This window comes from Mauremys reevesii, linkage group 2, assembly GCF_016161935.1.
Source record: "Mauremys reevesii isolate NIE-2019 linkage group 2, ASM1616193v1, whole genome shotgun sequence".
In the NCBI taxonomy this organism is placed as follows: domain Eukaryota; kingdom Metazoa; phylum Chordata; order Testudines; family Geoemydidae; genus Mauremys; species Mauremys reevesii.
In genome coordinates, this window is record NC_052624.1 from 5,119,297 (window position 1) to 5,139,544 (window position 20,248).

General features: G+C 42.2%; 1 protein-coding gene across 9 annotated transcripts in view; it reads left to right on the forward strand.

Annotated features, from left to right (window-relative positions):
• The window catches only part of SETD2 (SET domain containing 2, histone lysine methyltransferase), a 145,159-nt gene that overhangs the window by 65,516 nt on the left and 59,395 nt on the right, over nucleotides 1-20,248 (forward strand). The window contains exons 14-15 of one of the 9 annotated variants that reach the window (XR_005593948.1): nucleotides 1,033-1,315; nucleotides 9,169-9,659. The exons of 5 other annotated variants lie outside the window; for them this stretch is intronic. Coding sequence is in view for 1 of the 4 variants with exons in the window: in XM_039524062.1 (XP_039379996.1) it covers nucleotides 1,033-1,149 (117 nt within the window). In the remaining 3 variants the exon portion in view is untranslated. Of the gene's footprint in view, nucleotides 1-1,032; nucleotides 1,939-9,168; nucleotides 9,660-20,248 lie in introns of those variants that run through there. 3 more of the 9 variants (XR_005593949.1, XR_005593950.1, XM_039524062.1) reach the window with 3 other exon arrangements.

Sequence of the window (20,248 nt, forward strand, 5' to 3'; positions counted from 1 at the left end):
TTTGAGTTGCAAACACTGTAGGGGAAAAATTGTTTAAAAAAAAACAACAATTTTATTGAAGCTTTTAAGGAAAATCTTGGATTCTAATGATAAGTTTATAAAACTTTATTTTGGGGCCAGATTTGACCTGACAGTGTCATTTTAACACCAAGTGCTGACTCTCAGCACGCTTGCAGTTTCTGTTGAATTTGGAGTAGCCCTGACTTCAGCTACCTAAACCCACTGGCTCAAGCCTGTGGTCAGCTATGGAATCATTACCCATCAGGTTTGCCATTTGAGATGTGGATTCACTTCCTCCCTATGGGGTCTGCCCTGTTGCAACTTACCTGATATAATTCTGAAGACACTAATAACCTTATGTAACCTTATGTAACCTTAAAGTTCTGATCTTGGGTACATGGGTATATTTGCCCAAGAACTGGTTTTGTGGTACTTGAATTATAATGTACCATGTATCTGAAATCAGAATCAAGCCTTAAGTCTGCGAAAACCTTTTTATCTTGCCAAGTGTTCTTGGGGAACTGTGATGACCCTCTGGATGTATTCCGTCCTGTGTTTTATCATGGCACTAAGAGTTAACTGCTTCTGTCCAACTTTCACCTGTTAGAGTATTGCATATTGTCTTTTGGGCTAACGGTCAGGCCAAGATACTACAGCTCTGAAATGGCTGATAAGTCTTAAGATTTTTAGGCTACAGGAAGGCCATTGGGGCACCTAGTAAAGTACCATATTCTAGATTAAAGGGGGATGCATAGTTACCCTGTCTCCTGATCCTTTAGACTTTCTGTGGGAGCTGGGTCTGTCTTCCCATCAACTTTGTCCCATCACCAAAGCAGGAAGACAGCAAGGTGAATTTTCAGGTGCTTCCAAGCTCTCTCAAGCTGTTTTTTCATTGAGTTGTGGAACTTGAGTCATCTGCAATAATAGTGTCATAGGAGGGGTGGGTGGGAGGTTATGAAATCTCGTAACTTAAGCTATGTCCTCCCCGATCTTGATGATGACCTCCTTGTAATTTCAACCATTTCCATCCAGCTTCTCAGGGCAGCAAGGAGCTTGTTAACATCACCAGCTGACCATGTGTCTCCTTTTCTCAACTCCATTTTCAACTCCGTGCTGAAGAAGGGAGAGAACATAGCGTGCATACTGTGAAGAAACAGGAAGATGGTTGGGAAGCTGGATGATGCATGAGAAATATAATAGGTGAAAAGAGGACAGAGGTGGTTAACTCATTGATGCCGACGTTATTTTGGTGCGTCCATTGCCGGCAATGGACGTCGCTCCGGGAAAATCCCTACTCCTGGCATGAAAGGATTAAGTGAGCTATCTTTTTATATACCTCTATACACAGGACAGCTGCCTTGGGTTGCAAGGCCTTGTACGTTTTGACTCTTGAACCCGTGAGGAATATTGGCTGATAATACATACCTCACTGCAACACAAACATTCACAATATCCAGCGGGGTAAATTTTCAGCATAGGCTTTTGCACACAGTTCCTGTTGGAAGAGGAAATGGTGCATATATCTCCTGATGCTGAAAATGTACCGTAAGAGTTGGTGAACACACAGTAGGTAACAGGTGGTGGTTAAATGCAGTACTTATATGCTTTTTAGCCTGTGGAAGAACCTGGACTGTGCTATTGTACAACAGGATTCAAAGGAAACAGGTAAGGCCCCCGTGGGACTGATGAGTACCTAGTGACATTTATTATGAATACTGCATGGTGTGTGATGGCTAATGATTCCAGTGCTTTTCACCTAGTGGTATCTGAGGGGGCTGATGTTCTTGACCATTAACGCTAATTTGTGGGGTGTTTTCACACTCATTAACACCCATTAAAAGCTCATGGTGTTAGGAGGTTCACAATAATCTATAGGAAAGGGCTGAGCTTTCTTCAATAGGTTCTTTTGATCTTGGTGGTCTTCCTTAATCTTTCATAAAATAAAGACTTATAATTATTACTTTAAGTTTTAGTTGTATCATTTTAATAGAGCTGATATTTTGAAGACAGTCTAGCTGTTGAGGATTCGTAGCTGAGACTGCCTCTGCCTGGATTTGAAGTCAGCAGCCTTAAAGTATTGGAAATATTAGTTTCAATTTAGTTGTATATTGTTTCTTTCATACAAAGGCTTTACATAGAGAATTTAGTTACTTTAACAGAAATGGCAATAGCAACTCAATTTGTGGTGTTGCAATAAAGTTAGCGTCATATACGCACTTCTCTAAGGCTGGTGGTGCTAAGCTCTTCTGGCATCTTTCTTCACAATACTTTTGGGTGTGCAGACGATCTCATAACCTTCTTGGTGAGAGGTCAGAAGCATTAGGTTATAGCTGTTAGTTAGGCTTCCTAGAGCATGCACTTAAATTATTGCATACGCATTTTTTTATAGTATTTTTCTGAGTACCTTTCTGAACTGGGTATCTCATGGGATTAGTAAAGGTTAAGTTAGCTTTGAACTCTGGGTCACAGTTGCAAATATTTCTGGGGTCAGCAGTGGTTAAGTAATTGTCCTAGTTTGGCCTAGTGAGGTGGATTTGGTCTCTGTTGCAGTCCGCTTCCCAGTGTCAGCATAAAAGAGCCCCTGTCCATTTAGAACAAAATCACAAATAGCATGATTGTTAGCAGCCTGAGCAGAGACGAGAAGGATTGACTGGCTTGTGCAGACTGAACCTATCCTCTCGCCCCTAGAAGTGGTCTTTCCAAGTCATAACTGAGGCACATGGGTAGAGCAATGCTGAGAAACTTTACAATTTCTCAGGCCATACCTATTCTATAGATAAGACTTCATCTCCTAGGATGGCTGTCTTGCAGCTTATACAAATACCAAGCTCAAATTAAGAAAAATATGAATTACATATAATATATATGAAAATATAGTTGCTGCTTAGTGGGTAATCTAACTCAGCCGTCTTTGCATTTGTTTAGCCTTCACAGCCCACACCTCCTTGCATAGTTTTTCTTCCCCCCCTCAGTAGCTCTTGCAATAACAAGTGTTACTTTGTAGCTCATGGCGTCCACAGAATGACTAGAGGAGAAAGGGGAGAGTTGTTCAAGGAAAAGGAGAGCAACACATGATACAGACAAGCAGGGAAGAGGAAAGTGGAATGTGGAGAGAAGGGAGGGGAGTTATGACTGGGATGGAGAAAAGATTCAGAATTAATAAGGGAAGATGGGAGGGAAGAGAACACTAGCAATTAGATTTGATTCAGTGGCTGTAAAAGAAGCCAGTGTTTTCAGTGAAATAGGCTAAGGCCTGGTCTACACTAGCGGGAGGGTTCGAACTAAGATATGCAATGTCAGCTTCGCTATTCGTGTAGCTGAAGTCAAAGTATCTTAGTTCGACTTACCTGGCCGTCCTCACGGCGGCGAGTCAACCGCCGCAGCTCCCCTATCGACTCAGCTTACTCCTGCTGAGGTGGAGTATGGGCGTCGATTCGGGGATCAATTTATTGTGTCTAGACGAGACGCAATAAATTGATCCCCGATACAGCGAACACTACCAGTATAGACGTACCCTTAGAGAATAAGCAAAACGATGTAGAGAGGATGAGGAGAAACAATAGGCAGAGGAGAGAGGGACAGAAATAGAAATGATAAATGCGATGCCATGCATTGCATGTAGGTTAATGGAATTATATGTGCACATATTATTTCCTGTATTTTCTTGTGTTCCTCTGGAGAGCATCTGCTAGCTCTGTTTTGGCACTGAAGAGCGGAAATCAGTGACCAAATATTGTTGATGAAACTTAAGTTTCTTCTTATTCTTCAGCTTGTAGTTAGGCATAGACAGATCTTTAAAAAGTCTAAGCAACTGATAATTTCCACCCTTAATTTGCAAACTTTGCCAAGTGACGCAAGTTCCAGAGAAGTGTTTGGGTGATTCTGTAGCTGCACAAACTGCAGTACAATGGATTTGTAGGCATGAAAGTGACTGTACCCAGTTTTATTGATGAGTTTCAAATACACAGATTTTTCATAATCAAAAGATGGAAAAAGTTCAAAATAGTCAAATGAGCAGTTACTCTGCTGCAGTCTTCTAGCATGCTGAGATACCTGTGTGGATACATGATTACCTTTTTACCGTTCTCCCCACATAGTAACATTTGTTCATCCATGTTCATTATGCTAGACCAGCTTTCTCCCTTGATTTGTTGAGTTAGGTAATAAAGGTAATAATTGGAGATATACCAATCTCCTAGAACTGGAAGGGACCTCGAAAGGTCATTGAGTCCAGCCCCCTGCCTTCACTAGCAGGACCAATTTTGTGAGGCCCCCTCAAGGATTGAACTCACAACCCTGGGTTTAGCAGGCCAATGCTCAAACCACTGAGCTATCCCTCTCCTCCCCTCCCCCACCACCCCCAGCTGTTCTATAACTTTCATACATTCATATTCATTGTCTTAATTGTCCAGTGTCCTTTCTTCATCCATGTTCTATCCTGCTAAATGGAAAAAAAAAAATTAAACTCTATATTGGCGAGACATTAAAAGGAAATTCCATTAAATTTGATACTCCTTCCTTAGAGCTGCAGAATGATCTCAAATATGCTACCTTACCTAGACCCAATAGGGTGATTTAGGGGCAGACTGGCAGTCTTAACTCTCGCTTTTCCTTTAGTTTAAATTAGACCTTTAAGGTTAATATTTTTTTGTATTTAATTTTCTGTGTATCCTGTTAAACAAAAATTATTCTGAAAGAGGGTAGAAAAGTGTTTGGACATTGTTATGGCGCTTGCATATACATAACTGAATCAATGCAAGTTAGACACTTAAGTTTCAAAAAATGAAATCAGCCTTTCACTGGCGTTCTTTCTGGTTTGCATCTCATTTGATCGCCATATGGTTTTCATCGAATAATTTTGATCCATCACTTTATATAACATGCATCTGCATGCCAGACCACTCCACCGGTGGACCCTTCAAAATCTGATGGACTCTGACATGTAGGCCTGGGAAGAAGCCCCTGGAGCATCTTGTTCATTGCCATGTGCTGGTTCAGGATTGTCTTCTGCCTTAAACTTTTAAGTTGTTAAACAGGGATTTAAGATTTGCCATATCAGACTAGATCATTGATCCATCAGGTCTGCTATCCCGCCTATAACAGGGGCCAATATCTTTTGCTTCAGAGGAAGATGTACCAACAAGCTAATTGTGCTATGTTGTGCATGGGGAGATCAAGCACCTTCCTGACCCCTGCAGCACGACCTCCTTCAGACCCTGAACCATGAGGCTAGATTACCTTTATTTTGGTCTGCAAAGCTGAAAATATTTTTAATGCTAATAAAATACCCATCTGTTTTAAAGTACAGCCATAGAACTTGGATACATGATGACCTGCAGCGGTAAATTGCATAAACTGACAATATACTGCGTGAAGCCATATTCCCTTAATTTGTTGTAAATTTATTGGTGCTGTTTTTATTAGGTGAGCCCTTGTTCTTGTCATAGTCTTTGTAGCTCTAGAAGACCTCTAGTAGCCATGTTTCTGTAACAAGAGCCCTGCACAGATACAAAAATTTGGATTCACATCAGATCTGCAAAGATGGTAAACAATACAACCACAGATGCAGAAACAGATATAAAGTGGATATCTGCAGATTTGCAAGGCTCTATCAGTAACCTGCCTTGGCAAAGTCCATTATCTAATTGGCCTAGTGGTTTGTGGGGCTTGGGGAATCCAGTTCCTAGAGTCTAACCTACCTCTTCCCTCTTACTTTCAGGCTGTTTCTATTTTAGCCACTAAATGGCTCATTTTGGGTACTGGAGTTTTTTATGGTTATCCTACCCAATTTTTTGTGTTTCCTGAGAGCTGCATGTGTTAAGTGTCAACAGGACCATTGTATTACAAATCTTATTATGTCAATTCCCTTGGAAATCGATAGGATGTAGTGTAACATGCAGTATAGACTAACTCTTCCCCATACATGACCCAAGTAAATGGGCTTCTTCTGGGCAACAGGATGGTGGTGGTGACGGGGGGGTGCTGAAATTGTTGGCAGTGCACACAGCTGCTGCTACTCCAGTTGTTGGCACTGGATTTACATAAATAGTGTCCTTAAGCCTACTGCTCCCTCCAGTATGAAGAGGCATAGACGAAAAAGCCTGGCATTGCATCTCCCCAGTATCCTTGGTAATGGAGAGAGAGGGCATGGGCATCATCTAGCCTCTCTGCAGTGTCTTTATCGTTCAAAGTTGCTCCCTTTATACTCTGGTGGCCAACAGACTTATATATTGTCTCACAAGCTTCTTGCTTCTGTTACTTAAGGAATTTCTTCTCTGCAACCTTGTGATTTGTTTGTGTAGTGTAAAGAACGAGGAGTACTTGTGGCACTTTAGAGATTAAAAAATTTATTTGGGCATAAGCTTTCGTGGGCTAAAACCCACTTCATCAGATGCAGGCAGTGGAAAATACTGTAGGAAGATATATATACACAGAGAACATGAAAAAATGGGTGTTGCCGTACCAACTCTAACAAGACTAATCAATTAAGGTGGGCTATTAGCAGCAGGAGAAAAAAAACGTTTGTAGTGATAATCAGGATTGCCCATTTCAAACAGTTGACAAGAAGGTGTGAGTAACAGTAGGGGAAAAATTAGCATGGGAAATAGTTTTTACTTTGTGTAATGACCCATCCACGCCCAGTCTTTATTCAAGCCTAATTTAATGGTGTCCAGTTTGCAAATTAGTTCCAGTCCTGCAGTTTCTCGTTGGACTCTGTTTTTCAGGGTTTTTTGGTGAAGAATTGCGACTTTTAGGTCTGACTGACCAGGGAGGTTGAAGTGTTCTCCGACTGGTTTTTGAATGTTATAATTCTTGACGTCTGATTTGTGTCCATTTATTCTTTTGCGTAGAGACTGTCCGGTCTGGCCAATGTACATGGCAGAGGGGCATTACTGGCACATGATGGCATATATCATATATAGTGTGGCTGATGTGATTAGGTCCTATGATGATGTGCCCCGAATAGATACGTGGACAGAGTTGGCATCGGGCTTTGTTGCAAGGATAGGTTCCTCGGTTAGTATTTTTGTTTTGTGGTCTGTGGTTGCTGGTGAGTATTTGCTTCAGGTTGGGGGGCTGTCTGTAAGCGAGGACTGGCCTGTCTCCCAAGGCCTGTGAGAGTGAGGGATCATCTTTCAGGATAGGTTGTAGTTCCTTGATGATGCGCTGGAGAGGTTTTAGTTGGGGGCTGAAGGTGACTGATAGTGGTGTTCTGTTACTTTATTTGTTGGGCCTGTCCTGGAGCAGGTGATTTCTGGGTATTCTTCTGGCTCTGTCAATGTTTTTTCACTTTAGCAGGTGGGTATTGTAGTTTTAAGAATGCTTGATAAAGATCTTGTAGATGTTTACCTCTGTCTGAGAGATTGGAGCAAATGCAGTTGTATCGTATCGCTTGGCTGTAGACAGTGGATCGTGTGATGTGGTCTGGATGAAAGCTGGAGGCATGTAGGTCAGTATAGCGGTCAGTAGGTTTCCGGTATAGGGTGGTGTTTGTGACCATTGCTTATTAGCACTGTAGTGTACAGGAAGTGGATCTCTTGTGTGGACTGGTCCAGGCTGAGGTTGATGGTGGGATGGAGCCATTTCAGATGTCGTTCTTCTTGATCTTTCTTTTGTTAACTTCAAATTACATATCTTGCCATGGTGCAAAAATTGGGCTAGGACAGACTTAGCATTTTAATAATGTTCTTACCACCGGAAGTTCCCTCTGATTTTTTTCTATAAACACAATCATAAACCCAGCACAGGTTTTTTGATGCACAAATACATGATAGCAATACTTGAATAAGAGCATATGAAAAAGTATCTAGACTTTTCTGTGGCTCTTCTCATTGTACTAGGTGAGCGTCAAAAACATCACTGAATTTATCCTAACCACCTGTATAAGGAAGGCAAGTAATATTAGCCTCAATCAACATGTAAGGAACTCAAAGGGCTCATCTTTACTGCATTGTTAGCTGGAGATATAACTTGAGTTTTGCCCCTGTGTGACTCCCATCCACACACACATACACATCTAGATCAAGTGAAGTTGTGCTCTTAAATTCAAGCTAGCTAGTCCATCGGGACTAATAATGCGTGCTGTTAACACTGGAGCTAATAATGCAGTTGGGATTTAGCAGCTGGAGTTAGACCTCTTCAGCAACTAATCCAATCACTCTGCTAATATAATCCGTATGTACTGCTGATCAGATCACTCTGTGTAGCTCGTGTTGTTTCACGGTGTGCTTGCACTTCCAGGGCAGATCTACACTTAAAAAGCTGCGTTAGTGCCACTGTACCGGTGCAGATGCATTGCTGCAGTGCTTAAGTGAAGACACTCCTACACTGACGGGACAGCTTTTCCTGTCGGCGTAGCTAATCCGCCTCTGTGAGAGGCAGTAGCTATGTTGACGGGAGGAGCCCTCCTGTGGAGATAGCACTGTCTACATCGGGGGTTAGACTGGTATAACTACGTTGCTCAGGGTGTGGATTTTTCACACCCCTGAGAGACATAGTTATACCAATAGAAGCTTGTAGTGTAGATCTGGCCTTGCACAAACATCTAGCTCAAGCGGAGAAACTTGGCTGTGCTAACTTGAGCTGTCTACACTGGGGGCTAGGTTGGTTTAACTGCATCACTCTGGAATGTGGATTTGTCACACCGCTAAGCTATGTAGTGATACCAACCTAATTTCCTAGTGTAGACCAGGCCTAAGACTTCAAATATATCCAGAGTACCACAACTAGTCTACCTTGAATCTTAATATCTTGCAAAATGAAATATTATTCTCATTAAAGCAAAAATACTTTTGACAAAACTTTTTTTTCTCCATTTACAGGCAAGTCTTATCTTACGCGGGAGTTCCGTTCCATGGTTATTGCGTAAAGCAAAAACCGCATATACTCAAAATTATATCCCCAAGCCCTTTAAACTCCACCCGCAGCTCCGGCAGCCGGGCGGGGGGGGGGGCATTTAAAGGGCTCCTCCGGGGAGCCCGGAGGAGCCCTTTAAATGCTCCCCCCCCCCACCCCGGCCCGGCCCGGCCGCCAGAGCTACGGTCGGGGTTTAAAGGGCTCCACCGGGCTCCCCGCCACAGCTGGCTCCGGCCCCGCCGCCGGAGCTGCGGGCGGGATTTAAAGGGCTCTGCCGGGCTTTATTCTCAGGCTTTTCTTTATTTTCCACAGCTGGTGCCCCAGGACCTTTAAATCTTGAGGCCACGCCCCTCCTGCTTGAGGCCATGCCCCCCCGACTCCGGTCGTATGCGTAAAGTTGAAGTCGCGCATGTTAAATGTGCGTAAGTTGCGACAGACTTGTACAATTCAAATGGGAACATTTTGTATAGGATTCATACTTCAAAAATTGTATCAAAGCCAATAAATCAGTATTCAAATATTTTTTGTTGAGTTTGACAATTACTGTTTCAAGCACTGTTATAAATTCTATGTAAAAACAAAAATAAGGATTATATTTTCCCTTATAAAGAGAGGCTAATACTGAAACCAAACCAAATAACTAAAACTATCTGAAACCCACTCTGTGTTTTTGGACCTGCAATAGCATTTGCTTAGTATCCGGTAGTTACTCTTTGCACTAATGTACTGCAAGATTTCACTTTAAGCACAGTGAGTTGTTTTTCTTTAGGATTTCTTAAACATTGATTTAACTCATTGAAAGGAAATTTGTGCACATAGCCGAGTAGGACAAAAAGCATTTTCTTCCCATCAATAAAATTGCAAAATGTGGTTTTTAATGGCTATTGGGTTTTCTAAGTCTAGTGCTGGAGATAAACACCTTGCCAAAAATTGTCATTTTGTGACACTGGGAAGTCCAGTGGAAAAGGCTGTAAATCAATTTCCAATCAGCTTTAAATAATAAAAACTTTGTTTAGTATTTTAAAATAAACATTTTGTTGAAATATTTATTAGTTTTACTTCTGACCCTAAACCATTAAAGCAGGCTGAAAGCTAGGGTAATCAGTGCATTCAGACACTCACGGACAGCATCTCAAATGACATCACCTTTGAGCAAGATGGCTGCACCCAGCTTTAAATGGGGAAATGAATAATGAAATGTTTAAACCTTTTGAAGAATATGAACTTATTTTTATTTATGTTGACAAGCACTTGTTCTCTGAATGCTTAGACTGCTGAGGTGAGTAGTGCAGCCTCCCTTTAAATTAAGTTTTGTATTGAACTTTTAAAAAAATGAAACTGACTTAGAGTTGAGATTTTGAAGGCAGAGGTTAAGCAGCGATTAACTTTTTTAATGTTTAAGTGCAGCTGAGTTATAGACATACAAAAGAAACTGCCAGCACTCAATCACAGTGGCAGAAAAGCCTCATCATATTATTTTGTGTAGACATCACATTGTTAGCCATCAGTTTAGTCTTTCCCGCCTTTGGATTCAAAAGGTTTTCTTTAATGCTATGTTGAAAATAGTGCATTACTTTGATTGGGACATGATTACTGAAGTGCTGACAGTACACTGTGTCCGTACGACACCCAGTGGAAAGACCCTGTTCAGAGGAGTTGGCAGTTTCAGGGTAAGGACCATTGTGCTGTGCAAAGTACTGTTGACTTCAGTGAGGTTCCAGCTGGGTACTTGTATAGATCCATTAGCAGAATCTAGCCCTATGTAAACAAAAATCAAATACAAAACCATGGAGTCCCAGCAGATTATGCTAACCTAGTCTCTTTTGTATGATGTGGTGGTGACCATTTACTGATGTGACTTAGCATTTGTGGACCTGAAAGAGGACATGTTTTATTGGAGGCATTTTTAATAGAGGGGTCCAGATGCTTAAGAATACTCTGAATTGGCCTACATTTATAGCCCTCATGCTTTATGGAAGCATCCCCCATAACAGTCTGCCTCTGTTACTTTCCAATAGGTCAGTTTTTTCTTTCCCAATATGGAATGCTATTGTATCTTTTCACCTGACTTTCAGTATTACGCAGACACAAAATGGCTAGTTCATCACATATTCCACTTCCACAGAGAATTAAATTAGTTTCTAGTCTTATTAATTAATCTTAGTCAGTCTGGGAAGGGCATGGATTGGAGATGCTCTCCATTAGCTATTCCAGTTAGCCCTGTAGGTAGCAGCAGTGTCTTGGTCTGAGTTGAAACGAAAATAATAACAGGAGAAAATTACAAAGAAAACATCACTGATCCAGAATGCAGCTCCACAAACTGACTCCTATGCAAGTTGTTACACATATTATAGTATCATTATCATGAAATGCATGTTTTATTACAAGTAATGAGTGCAATAAGAACAAACATTTAAATTTAAATAGTATACAATTTAAAACATGGGTGACTATGAAAGGTGTTTCACAATCCATAATGCTATACAATTGGTTAACATTTTGTTTAAATAATTTTTACTAAACCTATCCAGAGGTACTTGACAAGAACACTTAGGTCACTAATCACAATTGCAATCTAAAACTCTAATCTTGCCAATACTTATGCGTGTGCTTAACTTTAATCACATAAGTAGTCCCATTAACCTTAATTTCTCATGTGAGTAAAACTAAATGTGTCTACATGTTTACAAGCTCAGGGCCCAAAATATAGTGCACAGATCTAATTCATAGAAAATACATAGACATTTTAACTGCTCAAACATAGAAAGATTCCTATTATTACATTAACTGCTTTGGTACATAGATATAACAGTGACATACTTATTAGAAATCTTCTAAGATAAGGATGACAGTAGTGCTAGGCGTAAAAGTCATTTCATAGACCATCCTATTGACACCAAAAATGAAAATGAGTATTCTAGTAGCACCAACAATGTACTATGCATTATCCACATGAGAGAGACAATCCGTGCACTAAAGAGCTTAACATTTGAAGAAATGTGCATGTGTGTGTAACGTATATTCAAGATGAGTAAAATGCCTCCACACACAATCAGTTTGTTCTGAGTTCTGTCCCCTAAACTGACTTTCTCCCCTTTGTTCCTGCAGCGATGTCTTCATCTGACATTACAAACAAAGCGTTATTGTGGGAGGACATAAATGCATTGCTTAGGATTTGGCTGGAGCCTCAGAGAAAGAGTGATTTATTTTAATAATCATTTGTACAGTGTTTTTCAAGTGCAAACTATGAAGTAAATAATGACATAGCACCTTTAATAATAGTCTGCAGTGCTGTAGTACCTTTAATTCAGAAACCTCAAAAATACTTTACAGACATTAACCTCGACATCTCTGAAGTAAATAAGGGATATTGGTTTCACTTCACCTACCAATGAAACCAGCTCTGGGCATGGAATCAAGTTATAGCACACAATGAACACCGAACAATAGCATAGGCCAGGAAGTAAAGAAAAATACCAAGTTATCTGGAACAGGGAAAATTGTATGCATATAAAATGTAATTACATGAGATGGAATTTGGTTAGAATCAGAGGCCTAACACATCTACCATTGTAAAAATTGCCCCGGGATTTTTAATGACCACAAGTGGACCTCTCTTTTATATCTCATCTGAGAGGCAGCGCATCCACCAGCACAAAACCCTTAACACTATGCTGTGACATTGGTTCATGCCTCAGAGAAGCATGAATCCTTAGCCCTACTGTGGCACTCATAGCCAAGTACTGGCCAGGCCCAGTCCTGATTAGCCTGAGATCTGATAAGTTCACAAACCCGGGTAAAATGGCTGGAGGTGAGAGGCTCTGTGTAAGCAATGAACTCCTTGCTAAACAAGTGTTGGGTAAAGAATGAAAGTAGCAAAGAGAATTTTGGTAAATAAAATGGGGTTATTTGATTTTAGTTTCAAGGATCCACTGGATAATTAAATTTGAAACTTGAACAACCCTTAAAATAATGAAAATATGTAGAGCCCATTTTTGCTTTTAAAAAAAATTACACTGTAATCAATAATCGTATCGGTGTTCAGACCACTGGTGGAAAGTGCTGAGAAATGGCTAGTTATCTCAAGACTCATGTGAAGTAAATGGTTACTTGCATTTTACATACGGGGGAACTGAGGCACAGCAATTGCAACTGACCTGAGTTCTCATGGTACTGGATGCACTGCACCTGTGGCTCTCAACCTTTCCAGATGACTGTACCCCTTTCAGGAGTCTGATTTGTCTTGTGTACCCCCAGGCTTCACCTCACTTAAAATACTTGCTTACAAAATCAGACATAAAAATACAAAGGTGTCCTAGCACACTAGTACTGAAAAATAGCTGACTTTCTCATTTTTACCATATAATTATAAAATAAATCAATTGGCATATAAATATTGTGCTTACATTTCAATGTATAGTATATACAACAGTGCAAACAAGTCATTGTATGAAATTTTAGTTTTTATTGACTTCACTGGTGCTTTTCATGTAGCCTATTGTAAAACTAGGCAAATATCTAGATGAGTTGACGTACCCCTTGGAAGACCTCTGCATACCCCCAGGGGTACATGTGCCCCTGGTTGAGAACCACTGCACTAGACCATGTAGTCTCTGAGTTTAATAACTGGTTATGGTAGGATCCCATAGATTTTGCACTCCTTTTAATGAGGCATCAGCCCCCAAATACTGTCCCAAGAGCAGTATTGGTGTTTGCAACATTCTTATTTTAGGTATTTGTGGCCCCGCAGTGGCCTAGTATTTGAGCGTCTCACAATCTCGAATTGATTTATCTTCATACACACCCTGTCAGGTAGGGAAGTGCTACTATCACCATTGTACAGATGGGGAAATAAGGCCCAGAGACATTGGCTTTCTTAAGATCATAGAAGAAGTTTGTGGCAGAGCAGAGAATTGACATTTGGTCTCCCAAGCCCCAGCCTGGTGCCTTAAACACAGGACCATCCTTCTGCTAAACAAAGATGTTCTGGCACGATCCGTGCTAGAGAAATTACCAGAACAAGGTGCTAACGTCACCTGTGTTAGAAATACCAAAGACAAGCAAGTTTTGCCACAGAACAATGAATTTATTTTTAATCTGTGAAGCAGGTATTCAGTGGACAGTAGAGTAAAGGCAAGAAATGTTCTGCTTTCCCAGTATCTTCACTGTGAAATCCTCATTATTCATTTTTGTCTTAATGTAGCAATAGTCAAAAATATGACAAAAATGTCACCTTACCGTGGGAACTGGTTACGTAGGGGAAAGTGAGCTGCTTCAGTACCTCTAGAACAGTGAGGAAATGCCCCTCAAGGTAATCTGAACCCTCCATTATCTCAGGCACGTTTGTAAGCATCATCAAGCAAGACAATGAGACTTACTGTGGCAGAAGTTTGCAGTGTTGTAACAGCCCTGTTGGTCCCAGGCTATTAGAGACACACGGTGCGTGACAGGCCTGCTGACAGGGGGAAGGGGTCAATTGCCCAGGGGCCCAGCGATTTCAAAGGTGGATGGGATAGATACATATTTTTTTAATTACAATTTAGAAAAAGAGAGTGATCTGTTTCCTGCTGCTCTGTACAGAGCGCCGTCCCTCATTGTGCCAGTAAGTTTTTCAGAGCGCTGCTGCACCCTGCTGGTCTGGCAGAGCGTTCACAACAGCAGCTCTGGGAACCATGGAGCTTGCTGCCTCCTCTGGTTGCTCGGGAGCCGCTGTGCCTGCCGTGCTGGCTTTCCGGCTGCAGGGCTGAGGACAGGGGGACTTGAAAGAGGAACAAGCTCCCTCTGCGCTACCAGATTTCCTCCCCCAGGGCTGTAGCTCATCACCAGACACAAGCCAGCAAATTCAGCCACCCAACTGAGCCACCCTAGGTTTGCCGAGAGGCAGGTGGGGCCAGCCCCCCCTCGCTGCCGCTAGCACTGGCTGACAAGCCGTTATGACGGGCTCTCAAACGGGGGGTCGCGAGCTGTCAGCCTCCACCCCAAACCCCGCTTTGCCTCCAGCATTTATAATGGTGTTAAATATATACAAAAGTATTTTTAATGTATAAGGGGGGGGTCGCTTTCAGAGGCTTGCTGTGTGAAAGGGGTCACCAGGACAAAAGGCTGAGAACCCCTGCGCTATCAGGAGCACAGGATAATGGGCCACCTCCAACGCTAAGCCAGAGAATGAGGCGTGGGTTTTCCCTCTGTCTTATTCCCTGGCCGCCTGCTTGGAGATCTCCCAGTAGATGTGGCGCACCATGCCTACCATCTGCTCATTGCTCTGGGCACCAGCTGCGCAAGTATTGTATTGTGTATTTTAACCTGGTTGGGCATATTCAGTTACATCTTGTATATCAGTTTTTTCCTTGTCTTTAGATTATATATGAATCACGATTAGGTGTTTAATTAGCCTACTTGATACTTTAGGTGTTTTCTTACTTTGTGCTTCTTTAAATGTTTTATATATTAATTAATTTTATTCCATAATGTGTCTATTTAATTTAAATATATAACTCAAAATAACAAATTCTACATCTTATATTTAGGCTCACAATTTGTTTAATACTGGTGTTGTAACTGGGGGGAAATGTTAACTAGATCAAGCAACGCCACAACTTACACACAGTGGATTCTAATGTGTTACCAATAACATAAAAAGTAGAGTCGTAAACCTCAGCCATCCCTTTTGGGGGGGTGGGGGCATTGACTATTCTGCCCTGGGGCCCGGAATTGCTGTCAGCAGGGCTGGTGAGTGAAGTAATATCTTTTATTGGACCAGTTTCGGTGGGTGAGAGAGACAAGCTTTCGAGCTTATGCAGCGCTCTTCTTCAGGGCTGGGAAACTTACTCAGAGTGTAACGGCTAAATACAAGGTGGAACAGATTGTTCAGCATAAGCAGTACTTAGTGGTAGTACTAATGCTGGGGAATCTGTTCCACCTTGTATTTAGCTGTGATGCTCTGAGTAAGTTTCCCAGACCTGAAGAAGAGCTCTGCAAAAGCTCAAAAGCTTGTCTCACTCACCCACCAAAATTGGTCCAATAAAAGATATTACTTTACCCACCTTGTCCCTGTGTGAACAGTTGAACAGTGTTGACTGCTGATGAGTTCCCTGAGCTCCTACATGTAGGTCAAGGAGCAGTAGTGAGTGTTGGTAGCCAACCTCCACAGTGCAAATCAGTTCTCTGCACCCAGTGCATGGTCTTATTCAAGCATCGGGGCTAGCTCCATTCAAAGAGAATGCTGAGAGTGTGCTTAGTCATCCAATTTCCTCATCAAATTCCTTTTGCAGTAGCTGGTCACACTATTATTCTGCCAGTGGGATAAAGCCGGGCTTGGCCCAGAGCATCATCTCATAGGTCAGGTCAGCAATACAGAGAGATCAGCTTACATCAGTGGTTCCCAAACTGGGGTTCACAAAATGTTACAGGGGGTTCTTGGGGGGAAAAAATTCCCTAATAGCAGACAGAGCTGTCCCCTAGGGACCGCGGGCAGCACAAAACCACCAGCTCGGAGCCCCTGGACTTCCAAGAGCTAAGCAGATCAAAGCAAGCATATCTATCACAGTGAGGAGATTTAAACTTCAAGACTCCTTATAAGAAATGGAAAGGGAGGTGGATTTTTTTTTGCTGTTTTTGAAATTAAATAGGCAGCTAGTCTTGTTTTTTAAATTATTATGAACAACAGGTTTAAGCTTGGTTGTAATGTGCGTTGTTTGCCTAGACTGCTCAAGACCTGAATGCTTATGTAGGAGGAACTCTTTGAGTTGGCTTCTTCAATGCCTTCATGCTGTTTCACATCCCATGCTCCTTGATGAAACATAGGAGCCTTGTCTTATAACAGGCTTATTCAAAACGATACAAGCTACGAAAGTGAGATCTTGGGAGAGTATTGCTGTTTTCATAATGTAATAAAAATACAGTAATGATAAATTATTATTAATAATAGTGTGTAATAAGCATGTCATAAAAACAAATTTCCAAGATCACAGCTTTTATAATTTATATTCAGGTAAAGGAGAAAATCCCTGGAAATACTCATTTTTAGGAGAGGGTTCGTGAGACTTGACATTTTAGTGAAAGGGGTTCACAGGTTGTTAAAGTTTGGGAAGCACTGGATTACGTGTTAGCATTTCCATCTTGTTCAATGCTAGGCAATCCAGCTTTGAGACTTTAATGCTTGAAAACATAGCAGCCCGAATCACAAAGCAGGTTTCCTTTCTTCATTATGTCCAATGAGGCTGTTGGCTTCTCAGCATGGCATAAGAAATCCCAGATCCTAAAATATCTATCGTGAGAAACACCCCCGAGCTTTGTGCCAGCAGCTGAGATGTGGGATAGCTGCTTGCATGTTCCTGGAGTGTGCTGATTGAACCACAATTGTGTAACGTGAAAGGTATGACCATGCACAGCTGATGCAGTTTTTCCTGGAAAAGCCCACTGGGCGGATGTGTCGAAACTGTTTGCTACGAGAGGGTCAGCTAAACATGTTCAGTCCCAGTTTCACAAACATAGTTCTGGGGCTCAGGAAAGCACTTAAGCGTATGCTTAAGCACCCTTTCTACATAGGAATTCTTTCCTGGTAAGTATTCTAGCTGTTAGCCCTCTAGAGCCAATGCACTTACTGAAGAGTGAATTGGATCTTGTACTGGCTTCTGCATAATCCATTGTACTTCACTTCCATTCTGATTGCAGGGGCATGATTATTGACAATAAAATAAGAGACACGCAAGGTGGGTGAGGTAATGGGCATGTCTTATGTACAGCAGTGCAGCTGCACCTGTGCTACTGCACTGCTGTAGCCCTTTCATTAAGATGCTTCTAACCCGATGGGAGAGCTTCTCCCATTAGAGTGGCTAATCCACCTCCCTGAGAGACGGTGGCTGTGTCGATGGGAGAAGCTCTCCTGTTGACATAGTGCTCTCTACATGGGGGGGCTACGTCGGTATAACTACGTTGCTCAGGGGTGTGGATTTTTCACATCCCTGAGCAACAGTTATACCAATATAAGTCTGTAGCATAGACCTGGCCAGTAGCTTTTATTGGACCAGCTTCTGTTGGTGGAAGAGACAGAAAACTGTCAAGTTACACACAGCTCTTCTTCAAGTCTAGGGGCTTGTCTACACTTAAAATGCTACAGCAGCACAGGTACACCATTGTAGCGCTTCAGTGTAGATGTTACATACACCAATGGAAAGGGGTTCTTCCATTGGCATAGGTAATCCACTTCCCCAAGAGGCCTAGTGCTAAGGGAATCGATGCTTGGCGATCAATGCATCAGCAATGGATTTAGCGGGTCTGGTGAAGACCCACTAAATTGACCACAGATCGCTCTCCCATTGACTCCTGTACTCCACTGGATAGAGAAGAGCAAGGGGAGTTGACTACATCGCGTAGTGTGGATCCCGCAGTAAGAAGATCTAAGCTATGTTCACTTGAGTTACGCTATTCACGTAACTCAAATTGCATAGCTTAGATGGACTTTTCCCTTTAGTGTAGACAAGGCCTACATCGAGACTTAGGTCAGCTTAACAATGCTGCTCAGAGAGTGTGGATTTTCACACCCCTGACTGACAGTAAATCCAACTTAATTTTCTAGTATAGACCAGATTACCTGGGAAAGGTAATCAGTGTCACAGCTAAATACAAGGTGGAACAGATTAAGTATAGGAGTTAATGCATTGCAAGGGACCACTCAAAATTAACTGGGCTATTAACACCTCTGCAGTCATAAGACAAAGGAGTGTTAGTTATTGTTATAATATTATTGTTATAATTGGAGATATACCAATCTCCTTGAACTGGAAGGGACCTTGAAAGGTCATTGAGTCCAGCCCCCTGCCTTCACTAGCAGGACCAATTTTTGCCCCAGATCCCTAAGTGGCCCCCTCAAGGATTGAACTCACAACCCTGGGTTTAGCAGGCTAATGCTCAAACCACTGAGCTATCCCTCCCCCTGAATCTGTTAGTGAGTTACAGATTGTTGTAAAGAGACATAAAACCAGTATCCTTATTGAGTCCATGATTTTTAGTGTCTAGCAAAGTAATGACTGTAGGCTCCCAGGCTTATATTTTGAAGATGTTGTCCGGGTTTCCTTTGAGGACGAGGACTGAGAGGTCATGTACAGAGTGATCGTTTTGTGAAAAGTGCTTGCCTGCAGATGATAGTGTGTTTTTGTCTTTAATAATTTTTTCATTTTCGAGAGCATAGTGATTGTCTGGTTTTACCTTCATAGCGGTTGTGTGGCATTTGATGCGCTGTTCTGAGGTGCACCACATGTTGTGATAGGTATATGTGGATCTTGAAAGGTGTGCTGTTGGGAGGGTGAGGGCATTGATCATCATAGCAGTAGAGATATGTCTGTGGTTTTGCATCTGTTAAAGCAGGGTCTAGTGCTGCAGTGCCAACTTTGAGAGATCAAAAATCATGAAATTGGCCCAACAATCATGACATTTAAAAAAAAAATTATATCATGTTTTTAGGTCAGTTCCTTGATTTTTTTGAACTCCACCTGCCCATCCCCAGGGTGTGTTCATGGGACAACTAGTGTTCACTCTCCCACAGATATTGGATAAGGTGATTTTTGGCCCCTGCTGCAGGAGATCTCACCCCCACATCTGCCCAATTTAATTCTGTCCCCGCAGTTCCCCCATCAGTTCTGTTCCTATCCAACCCCCCTCAGTTCAGACCCCCAGCTGCTCTCATCTGCCTGTCAGTTCAGCACCTCCCCATCACCTCCCACCATTTCCAGAACTCATCTCATCTGCTCAGAATCCACCATCAATACAGCCCCCGACCTCATCAGCATCCACCCCGGTCACTTCAGCCCCCTGCAGTCCCCAGGCCATAATCCAGCTCTCCCAGCCTCTGCTCCTCATAGGGTTCTTTGCCCTCCCCAGGCCTGGGAGCTGCAGTAGAGTCCCCTCTCCCACTTCCCAGCCTGGCAGGGGAGCCATCATTCCTGAGGTGAACCTGACAGCAGGAACCCTTGCCACACCCGCGTCTGACAGGATTTCCAAGTAAAATTAGCCTCACTTCCTGAACTCTCAAATGTCAGGATGTTTTTTTTTTCTGTTTATTTGTTTTTTCAGCTGTGAATCCTGACATTTGAGAGTTTTATCACAAGATCATGAGTGAGACTTAATTTTACTCAGAAATCATGTCTCTTGCGATCCGATCACGAAAGTTGGCATATCTGGTGCTGCTTTGAGTTGGTGTGTCCTGGAGCTTGCATCTGATGATGATGAGCTCTCGAATGAGCTCACCTAGGGTGTTTTTGACTGTTAGCATTTTCTATCATCCATGGGCAAAAACTTTTCACAAAACGATCACACCATATCTGACCTCTCCCACCAACCTGCCCATCTTCAAGAGCTTCCCCCACCAACATAGCTGCCGCCGCTTGTTGGGGGT